Source organism: Saccostrea cucullata, unplaced genomic scaffold, assembly GCF_032062105.1.
Source record: "Saccostrea cucullata isolate Sc308-1 unplaced genomic scaffold, CSIRO_AGI_Scuc_v1 ctg6120, whole genome shotgun sequence".
Classification (NCBI taxonomy): domain Eukaryota; kingdom Metazoa; phylum Mollusca; class Bivalvia; order Ostreida; family Ostreidae; genus Saccostrea; species Saccostrea cuccullata.
This window is the reverse complement of record NW_026928740.1, coordinates 23,888-35,370: the sequence shown is the minus strand read 5'-3', so window position 1 is coordinate 35,370 and position 11,483 is coordinate 23,888. Positions and strand designations below refer to the sequence as shown.

Here is an 11,483-nt window from a genome sequence, read left to right as displayed (position 1 = left end):
TATTGTCCAAACATAAAACCCCTAAAGACAATACCTGAAATGACAAATTTTGAAATGCCTATTTTCACACCTGGCAAGGCAAATATTACCAAATCAGATGTTGGTCATTTGTCCAGATTAGTAAAATCAACATGTCCATCTGCAGAAATCAAAGGAAAATCTCCGAAGAAATCCAAGAAACTAAAGAGAAAACCTACCCTTGAAGTTTCAATTGCTGTGGGGGAGAGGTATGTGTACGACGTTGCCTGTGCTTCAGAATCTTCTGTATGGATGTGTGGAGCAGGTCTCATTTACTACGACAACAACGTACGGCTGCTGGAGAAAGACGGGAATAACACAGAGACTTTAGAATGTCCGATGAATCCAAAATATGTTGCCTTGAAGTCACCAACGTGTGTTCTATTTAGTGACCATACTGACAACACTGTCAAACTCTGGTCACGAGAAGTACAGAAGGTTTTGATCACGACCGAGGACTGGACCCCAAAAGGACTGGTGGTCACGTTATCTAATGACGTCATCGTCTGCCAGTATAAGAAAACTGAGGCGGCTGTGTCAACTGCAGCGTTGTCAAGAGTCGTGAGATACGATGACAAAGGCTCGGTGATTCGAAAAATGGAATTCAATGGAGATAAACGAATATTTCGAAATGCTATCTTCATTGCAGAAAACAGAAACTTTGATATTTGTGTATCTGATGAAGAAAAACATTCTGTTGTCGTTATGGACAAACTGGGCAAAATGCAGTTTGTCTACAAAGGCAACATCAAATCAGGCAAGTATCAAAGTTTTAACCCAAGGGGCATCAGCACGGACAGTCAATGCAATATCCTGGTTTCGGACTATTTGAACTATACGATCCACGTCATTGATCAGCAAGGGAAGTTCCTTAGCTACTTGCTGAGAAGGGAAGTGAAGTTTCCATTGGGTCTCTCTGTCGACAAAAACGATAAAGTTTGGGTTGGCGAATATTCAAATGGAACAATAAGTGTCATCGAATATTTGTCGTAGAGAAGCTCGAGTGGACTTTTTTTTGAAAATATAAAGAGAACTCTCTTCAAGCATGAAAAAGATTACAGTTCAATATCTAATTCAATAATTGTAATAAATATTACGGTTTATAAATATATGTTTGAGCTCCGTTTTAAAGTAAAGAAAGATTTCAGAAGAAAGAAAAAAATGTCAGGAACTCTTGGTCAAGAGGAGGAAACCCTACAATCTTATGGAACTTGTGTAACAAACGCATCCTATAAACTCCATATGAATGGAATACTACAAAATACTGGAGACTGAATACAAAGAACCCCTCATTCATATTTTGTATATGAAAAGTATAAAATTATATGTGCTCTATATATGAAATAAAAACACATTCTATTGCAAAATTATTTGATTTATGGATCTTTTAGAGCAAATCAGCGAATATCTATTGATAGCAAAGATTGTGATAAAGGACTATAATTATGTTAAATACCCGGTAATCACTTGATCACCCTGATTTTCTGGAGGTCCGTATTTTCTCTGCTCCTATTTTGTATTGTTTTATGGACTTTTGATCTTGAATAGTGTTCGTTATCTCCATATGTTTCATTACACACTAAATTGTCCAGGTTTTTTTCCTGATCATGACAAAGAGCACTGGATAGGTGTGACCGGGACACCGGTCGTCAGGGGATGCTCACTCCTCCAAACTCTGTTTTGGAGGTCCGTGTTTGCTCTGCTGCTGATTTGTATAGTTTGAATGGACTTTTGAGCTTTAACACTTTTCGTCATCTCCATATATTTCACAGCAAATTACTTAAGACTTATGTATTCTTTATTTTTCGTAGGAATCCATATTTTTGGTGTTTGCACCTCCACCCCCAAAAAGAAGCAAATAAACCAAACGCACCAAAAACAAAAATAATCGTTAATATGTAAACAGCTTTGGATAAATTTTATAGAGGAAATGGACGTCGTATGATAAATTTAAAAAAATGGGAAAAGTCTTCATCATTATAACTTTTTTGGTTAACTTTAATTATATATAAAGTTAAATTACCACGATTTTCAAGAATCTCACAAGTATTGAATTTATTTTTATTAATATGAACTAGCATCTTCACACCTAAGTAGGACAAAAAGGACCATTTATTTATACTTTACTAGCTAGTTGATCAAGATGGGTTTATCAAAGCCCTTTTTGTTTTTTGGAAATTTTATATTTAACGCATGAATTAAATTATTATCTTCATTTTCAATTTATAAAAATTGGATCAAAGTACGTTAAAATTACCTTTTATTACTAAGATTCATATCTTCTTTTTTGAAAAATAGTGTTTCAACGGATTTTTAAAAATGTTACTTCCTGTTATGAGTTGTGAAGTATAGTGATTAAAGTATGTGGCAGTCTATAATAAAATTTTGTTTTGTATGTGCTGATTATCGTTTTGAGCTAAAAATTATATTAAAATATATCTAGCTATCCATGGAATTACTTTGAAAAGTCACTATGTTTGTTTTATTTGAATATGATTTATATATAACTGTTGTTTATTTTCCGAGTTTCTTAGATTTCACAAAAAATTAAGTAACATGAAGGTGAGAATAACAAGTGATTTAAACTTACATTACAGAGGTGGGATCGTGTGACTAGGGGGAGCAATCATCCCTTGTTGACTTGTCACACCTGCTGTGAGCGTTTTGTTTTAATGAAGTATACGGAATATTCCTCGGTCAAATTTAGTTTAAAATTAAAACAAAGGCCTAACCAATGGTATGAAACAGGTTAGCCAAATAAATGTACGATCTAATAAAGGGTTATATTTTCTCAGAAGGTCATTATAATAACGACCGTAGAATTTACGCTAATTTTAAACTAGGTTATACAAACTCCTGTAACATCAACTTTTATGTGAGTAGCCTGTCTGGCTTTATAAAATGAACTTACTCAGAGCATGTTCATGAGAAGCAAATAAGTTCGGGAACATAAACATCATATGCACCTGACAGGGGAATATTACTACATAAACAAGGACAATTGTCGATGAAAAACCCGAAGTGATTCCATTTTATCTATGATAGCTGTTAGTTGGCCTTTGGGGTCTATAGTCTGTAAAATTCCAAATATCAAACAGATATGGCAGGCGGTTTGGTGCGTCTTATTGAAATCTCACTGTTTTTTCGGGATTGGCTCCTTGCGTTTTAAAAATTCTTTCTGAAACACTGATAGACACATCTAAAACTGTGACTATCGTTTGATTATCGTTGTTTGATGTTGAGTCGACAAAATTTCAGCCACTATGTGAAGGAAAGATTATGATCGAATAACTTTCACATTTAACCATGTGACTTTTTTACACTCATATAATTATTTTTCCTGGCACCAGAAATGACACAAAATTCTACGAAAATCATAAGCATTAAAACTGAGGACTTTACAACGCTCTATATAACCGTTTCCAAAGTTAAATTAAATTATAGGTATTCATCATTGACAGCTGCTTTTTCAATAAAAATGGAACTTGTGAACCAACTTATCTTGTCATAAGTCATAATATTGTTTTGTTTAAATTTTTAAAAACATTTTGATTGTACACAAAAGTAATCTGAATTTGGCATTAAAATGATGCTTAAGTTATATCTATGTGGTTTGGGGAGACCAGAACATACATCAGAGGTGGGATCAAGTGCCATGGAGGAGTGAGCATCCCCTGCCGAGCGGTCACACCCGTCGTGTGCTCCTTGTGATGATAGGGAAATTACGGGAAAATATGTCGGGTATTTCCCAGCCAGGTTTGGCCGGCCTCTCAAACAGAGCCAGGGCCAGGTTAAAGAGAATCATGAAGTAGAGTAGATACCGCAGGTAGAACTTGTGGTACAGGTTGTATGACCTGTTGAGTAGAAATGAAGTTCAGGGGATGCAAGAAAAAATTTGACGAGTTTGAAGTTTTCAGTTCCATAATTGTTGACACTTAAATTATCAAATAAGTTTAAAATATTCATATCTTTACTTTGTTTTACCTGTGCATTGCTACATGTACTTTTTACCCAAGTATGCTACTAACTGAGAATCTTATAAAGATCCTCCCAATGCTAACAGAAACACCCAGAACTGTATCTTAGATTCCATATGATACTCATGAATGAACCACACAACTTATAGATTTCCATTACCTGACATAAGTAGGTTCTGTTTTAAATGTAAAATTTCTTCCTTCTTTTGCATCAATCACCAGAGTAGCAGCTAAGATAATATCCTGCAAAGAAACAATTCATTTGGTTTTAGATTTAAGTATTATTGTTATTTGGCCAGTAATGGGCAAACACAGATTGTAATACATACCTGTTACATGTATAATTATTAACATAATACATTCTATACCAACACATGATTGTTCTTTTTATTTAACTTATTATTCATAAAATTTACACTGGTTAAGACAGTTTGAATATGTTTTGACTTATGATGTATGACGACAATTCAATGTACGTGTATATATAATGGCTTAACAATTAGTATGAATAACGTCAGACAGCATTTGAATGAATGATATACTGTACGTATTTTCTGACAAGGTCATTGCATCGACCTTAGAACTTTCGAAATGATGACTTTAAATGAGATTGCTGATATTCTTGTTTCATCAACTTGTTTGTCAATATTTTATCTCAACAGCATTTGAATGATATACCGTACGTATTTTCTGACAAGGTCATTGCATCGACCTTAGAACTTTCGAAATAATGACTTTAAATGAGATTGCTGATTTTCTTGTTTCATCAACTTGTTTGTCAATATTTTATCTCGTTTTAAAAATTGTTATATTTGCTGTCAAGGTCATTTTATCGACCACAGAACTTGCGAAATCATGACATGGAAATTGTTCATACATAACCATGCTCTTGCGTATCGAATCAAGTGAGAGATATAAATCTCGGAAGAAGGTGATAAGGGTATATTGCTACATAAGTAACGGAATTTGACGAGTGAATCTTAAAAGTGAAAGTTATCACTTTAATCTTTTTGTTAGGTAACTATTAACGTCTTTTTCCACTAAAATATCCAAGTACATGTATAAAACAGATGGGTTTGACTTTGTGGTATTTTTCATTTCAAGCTCACTGGATACCCGTATACCAGTCTAGGCATTCATTCTGTAATCGTATCATCTGTCCTTAATATTTCTTTTGATATATAACTGAAAAAAAGTATTTCAAGGTGGGTTTTTGTACATTATTAAACAAACCTACAACTTTTTAAGTCATCCATAAATTCATACATGAAAATAAAATTTAAATGTTGATTAAAGTTTATTTTGAGTGTTTGGTCTAGGATCACCTTAATGCTGATACTTCCTGTCTTTATTTATCACAGCTAATTTGTATCCACCTCAATCACAAAAACCCTTTGCGATAAGCCCCCCCCCCCCTTCATCCTTTTTGTAAAACATCACAGCTGAGTTTTTTGCTTCATAGTGATACATGTACATATATATTCCCATCGCACCTCAGTACATCTGTTCAATTATGACGTCGGTGAATTGTAGCAAGCATGGTTGTCTTTCTTTCTCTCGATGCTACGAAAGAAATTCATGTTAATGGATCTCATATACTTTGTGCAGTTGAGTGATCTGTTCTTATAGCATGTACGATCTACTTTACATTACTCTGACTCAATTTGCAATCAATCCAAATATTCTTAACATTCTGCTAGACTGAACAACTTCAGTAAAACTCTTGACTTGCATGCAGACAACCTACAATGACTTCTGTTTCTCAATATTTCACATTATTTGATGAGTTTCTATGGCTTAGATGAACAAATCATACCAGACAAAGGTCTTCATTGTTCTATACTGGCATCTTTTTTCTGTACATCTTGTGTTTTATCATTCTTTTCATAATTACCTTTCATTCATTCAAATGATGTCAGTAGAATATTACTACTTAGTCAAACTTTGATAGATTGATGTATAAGTGGGTTCTATAAACCTGCAGTTAAACACTAACAGCTGTATGAGGTTCCTTAGAACTGTCTCATTCTGTGTCTAGAAAACGTCTAAATCCTGAATGAAGCAGTAATATTGCCCGTTTCGTTCTATGGTACATGCGTCTTGTCTTGTAAGGTTTTTAATGTCTGCATAGGAAGAGCAGCTTCTTTAAGGACGAAAATTCTTTGAACTCCATGTTGTGGGGCAATAGGAAAACCATTTATCCTTCTGCATTCGATAATCCAGAAGTGAAAAAAAGAATTAGTTTTATTACACGATCAGTACGTACAAATGTACTGATCCCTGCTGACAAAGCAGAACTTTGTTTGGAAGGCTCATTATATAAAATGTATTTTAGAAGAACTTGGATTTAATTCTACAAGAGGCATTCCTACTTATCTTCATAGCTATTTTCTAAGGAGAAAATTTTTGAAAACCAGATGTCAGTATTGAATATTTTTAATATTCCAAACAACCAAAATGAATTTGAATTACGATATCTATATTGGACTCCGAAATTTCATAAAAATCCTTACAAAGATATATAGCGGGTTCCAGTAAATGTTCTACCAAGCTTCTTTTTATACTCCTCACTAAAAAGTTAACAGTAGTGAAGGAGAAACTTCAGGAGTACTGTAACAACAATATATTCGAGAAGTGATGTAAATTAGATGTGGATACTTGAAATTCCAAGGATCTTTTGGAAAATCTGAAGTAACAAAATTTTACCAAAATCAACAGCATTAAATCTTACGTCTTCTCAACTTTATAAACAACCTTTCCTCACGATAAATCAAAGTGCAGTCTTTTTGATGTCATTGACAGCTGCTTTTTTCAATAAAAATGGAACTCGTAAATTTATTCACCTTGTCATTGGTCACTTGCAAAATTATTAGTCAAATACATTCTAATTGTACACACAAGTACTCGGAAGTTGATCTTCAAAAGATGCTTGAAATTCTTATTGACAATATCTTTATGAATTTTTGGGAATTCCCACGCGTATTAACTGCGCGCGCCCTTTTTATCAGACCTATTTTTGTATTCATGTGAAGCAGAATTTGTCTAAATTATTATACGTGAAAAGCTTGCTGTGGCCTTCAACTCAATAGTTAGATATATCAACGACGAATTATCAATTAACAATGGTTATTTCAATTCTTATAAAGGTCGATACGATATATCCCGGTGAGCTTGAAATAAAAGAGTCTGACACATCTGTTTCATATTTAGATATTTTACTCGAAAAGGACGTTAATGGTAATCTAACAACCAAACTTTATGACCAACAAGATGACTTTTACTTTTCAATTGTAAACTTCCCTTACTTATGCAACAATAAACCTTTATCACCTGCAAAAAGGGTTTGTATCTCTCTGTTGATTCGATATGCAATAGTATGCTCTACGTATGCTATTTTTTTTAAATCGAGGTAAGTTATTGTCAAACAAGTTGCTGAAACAAGAATATCAGCATTCTCGTTTAAAGTCATCATTTCGTAATTTCTATGGTCGGTATATATTCCCTAGAGAAGTGGGCAGACTTTCGCCAAGAGAAAATATGGTCGATACTTGTAATGACCTTAATTTTGTCAGCAAATACAATTTATCATTAAGTCAAATGGTTGCTGTCGTTTTTCATACTTAGTGTTAGGCCATTATTTACACATGAAATTGTCGACGAATTTTCTCTGTTATTTCCCAATCAGGCGGGTGTGTCCGGTCGGCCGTGGATGCTCACTCCTCCATGGCACCTGATCCCACTTCTGATGTTTTTGAGGTCTGTGTTTATTCTGCTCCTTTTCTGTATTGTTTAATGGACTTTTGAGCTCGAATAATATTCGTTATCTCCATGATGTATATTTAATGCGTTAACCTCCTTTTTCTGATGGTTTTCTGACAAACAAGGGCCCAATGTCTTCATTTTTTTTAATACAATATACGAATGATGTGTCTCCTTTGTACCAAAACTGACTTCTTTTGATCTTTCAATTGATAAATTGTACTTTTGATTTTTCCTCGTTTCGGTACCATCAATTTTATAGTCTAATTTCCTCTGTAGCATTACTACATGACAGTGGGCCAAATACAGATGGTGAACCAATTTTCTATGTAACTTGACTTTATAATGCCGATAACTCGACATACTTTTTAAAGGTTTAAAATTTCTGAACAGTGATAAGCTGACCTAATAATGTTTATTTTCAAGTTTTCGTTATCTGTTTTCTTTCCATCTAACCGGTAGCAAGAGTTTGAAGAACTATACTCGTAAAGTTCTACTTAACCCTTTATTTGATACGTGAGACGCAAATGTCATCATACAATACGTGAAAAAGAAGCTAATTACTGAAGCCTGGTAGTGTAACAAAATACTTTGAAGCTGATTCTGGACTTCACATCACAGTGGTACCTATTCCCCGTAACACCTCTGTATGACTGTTCAATAATGACATTGGGAATTGTAGCAGGCATGGTTGTCTTTCTTTCTCTTGATGCTTAAAAAGAATGGAAATCGAATACTGCCTCGCATCAGGAACTTTCTGTATATTTCTGCAGTAAGAGTGATCTGTTCTTGTGCCTCATGTTATATACATGTACTTTACAAATTAGTCAATTTGCAATCAATCCAAACGTTCTCAACAGTCTGCTTATAGGGTTAGACAACTTAGTTCGATTCGTGTAACTGATTATTTCTGTTCACCAATGATGGTTTTCTATAGTTAGAAGAACAAATAACACCAGGAAAAGGTCCACATTGTTTAATACTGAGCTAATACATGTATAAGCCTAAATTACCTGGGGTAACTGAAATTAACTGGGCCCAATATTTCAAATTATGAACGAATTTACATATATACTTTTCAATTGATAAATTGTACATTGATAGAAAAAAAAATTAAATTTGATAACCCATTCGGAAAATTTCAAATTTTTCACTTATTCCTGACTACTAGTTCTAGAAACTGGCATCTTTTCAGTATATTTTGTATGTTATAAAACCATTCTTATTAAAATTAACTTTCATTCATTTTTTAGATTAATGTCAGTTGAATATTTTTACTTCGTCTAACTTTGGCTAGATTTGTATATACATGGATTCTATAAACCCGCTGCATAACAGTCGCAGCTGTGTGTACGAAGTTCCTTTTGTCTAGAAAACGTCTTCATCCTGAATGGAGCAAAAGTATCGCCCGTTTAATTTTATGGTGCATATGCGTCTCGTCTTGTATGCTTTTTATAAGAAGAGTAGCTTCGACTTCTTAAAGGATGAGGAACTTCTTTGAATTCCACGTGTTAACCTTCTTGTCCTGATATTTTTCTGACAAACAAGGACAGCTTGTCTTCATTTTTGCACAATATATGCGGTGTTCTCCTTTGTACATAAACTGAATTCTTCTGATGTGTTCTCGTTTCAGTAACATTAATTTTCTAGTCTTATTACTGCATTGTCACAACTACTTGACGGGGGGGGGGATACAGATGGTGAACCACTCTTCTACGTAATTTGACTTTATAACGCCGTTAACAAAACTCCAGTATACTTTTTAAAGGTTTGAAATTTCTAAACAGTGATAAGCTTTTTGACATATGACATTACCAAAGTATAATTTCAAATTTTCTTTATCTTCGTTTTCTAGCCATCTAATTTGTAGCAAGACAGTGAAGAACTTTCGCCAATCAACTCTTCCTCTGGTACTTGAAATTTCATCATACAGTATCTAAAAAAACCAACTATATACTGAAGCCTGGTTGTATAACAAAATACTTTGAAGTTGACCCTGCATGGGTTTCACAGTGGTATCTATTCCCTGTAACACTTCTTTATGAATATTCAATGATTGTAGCAAGTATGATCATCTTTCTTTCTCTTCATGTAAAAAATGAATGGAAATCTATTGCTGTATTGCTTTAGGAACTTTCTGTGTATACTTTTTGCAGTTAGAGAGCTCTGTTCTTACAGCATGTATACAATCTACTTTACATTACTCAATTTGCAATCAATCGAAAAATTCTAAACATTCTGCTAGGGCTGGGCAACTTAATTTGTGTATACCTTTCCCACTTAATCATTCTACAACTGATGATTTCTGTTCACAAATAATTCACTTTATTTGATGTGTTTCTACAGTAAGAAGAATAAATAATATCAAGAAAAAATCTTCATTGTTCTATAATAATCTAATACATGTATTAGCCTAAATTAACTACAATTACTTGACCAAATATTTCAAAATATTAACAAATTAATAGATACAATTTTCAATTGATAAGCTGCATATTGATTAAAAAAAGAAAGAAAGAAAATTTGGTAATCTATTCGGAAATTTTTTCACTTATTCCAGGATACTTCTAGAAACTCGCATCTTTTCAGTATGCATGTATACATTTTAATAAATGTCAGTAGAATATTTTTACTGTGTCTAGTGTTGACTAGATTGATGTTTAAGTAGATTCTATAAACCCGCTGCATAATAGTTGCACATGTATGAAGTTCCTTCTGTCTAGAAAACGTTTTATCTTGAATGGAGCAATATGATATTGCTCGTTTCATTTTATGGTACATGCATCCTGTCTTGTAAACTGTTAATAAGAAGGGCAGCTTCTTAAAGGACAAAGAACTCCTTTGAACTCCATGTGTTAACCTTCTTGTCCTGAGATTTTCTGACAAACAAGGACAGATTGTCTTCATTTTTGAACAATACTGTAAATAACTTTTTATTCGCGAGAACTAAATATTTTACGCGAGACGGAATGCTCGCGAAAATTTCATTCTCGCGTATTATAGAATTCCTTAAGATTATATAGAGCAATGACCACAATTCGTGAAAATTTTGTCTCGCTAATAAAGAGTCAATGACTATCTCGCGAAAATTAAGTGATCTACAGTATATGCCGTGCTCTCCTTTGTACCAAAACAAAGTTCTTCTTGCATTTTCTCTTTTCAGTACCATCAATTCTATAGTCTAATTTCCCCTGCAGCATGACTGTATTGTCGCAACTGCTTGAAGAAGGGCCAAATACTGAAGATGAACCGATCTTCCATGTCACTTGATTTGAGAACGCCCTTAACTCGGTATTTTATTTAGTTTGAAATTCCTAATCAGTTTTGAGCATTTTAAACTACTGACCTAATGTACAAATTAAAGTTTTCTTTGCCTTCCTGTTTTAGCCATCTTACATGTAGTAGCACTTGAAGAACTTATCTATTCGTCTGGTAACCCCCCCAACCTTCTCTCTCTCTCCCTGCAATTAATTTCTGAACCACTTCTGTATTTTACTGTCATCCATAATTTTAGTAAATAAATCTCTCTTTATTTCTATGTAAAAGAATGCCTGCAATTTTTAAAATTGTTGTCTCTTTTTGTAGAAGTCTTTCTGATAAAGATGTCTGCTGTAGTGAGCTTGAATGTTGACAACTGCACCATTGGAAATCAAGGATTCCTTTCTCACTTTAGCTACACTCAATTTTTGACGAAATTGTCCTTGAACTCAGGCATCAGTATGCTTCAGT

At 33.7% G+C, this 11,483-nt stretch overlaps 1 protein-coding gene across 1 annotated transcript; it reads left to right on the top strand.

The window, feature by feature from the left end:
• Nucleotides 1–7: 7 nt before the first annotated feature.
• LOC134278610 (tripartite motif-containing protein 2-like) lies at nt 8–1,016 on the top strand. The gene has a single exon (XM_062760909.1). It carries the CDS (start codon nt 40–42, stop codon nt 1,009–1,011), a length of 972 nt encoding a protein of 323 aa, XP_062616893.1. The 5' UTR covers nt 8–39; the 3' UTR covers nt 1,012–1,016.
• Nucleotides 1,017–11,483: the final 10,467 nt, after the last annotated feature.

Coding starts and splice junctions, on each gene's coding strand:
- LOC134278610 (XM_062760909.1), top strand. CDS start 40: ATGACAAATTTTGAAATGCCTATTTTCACACCTGGCAAGGCAAATATT.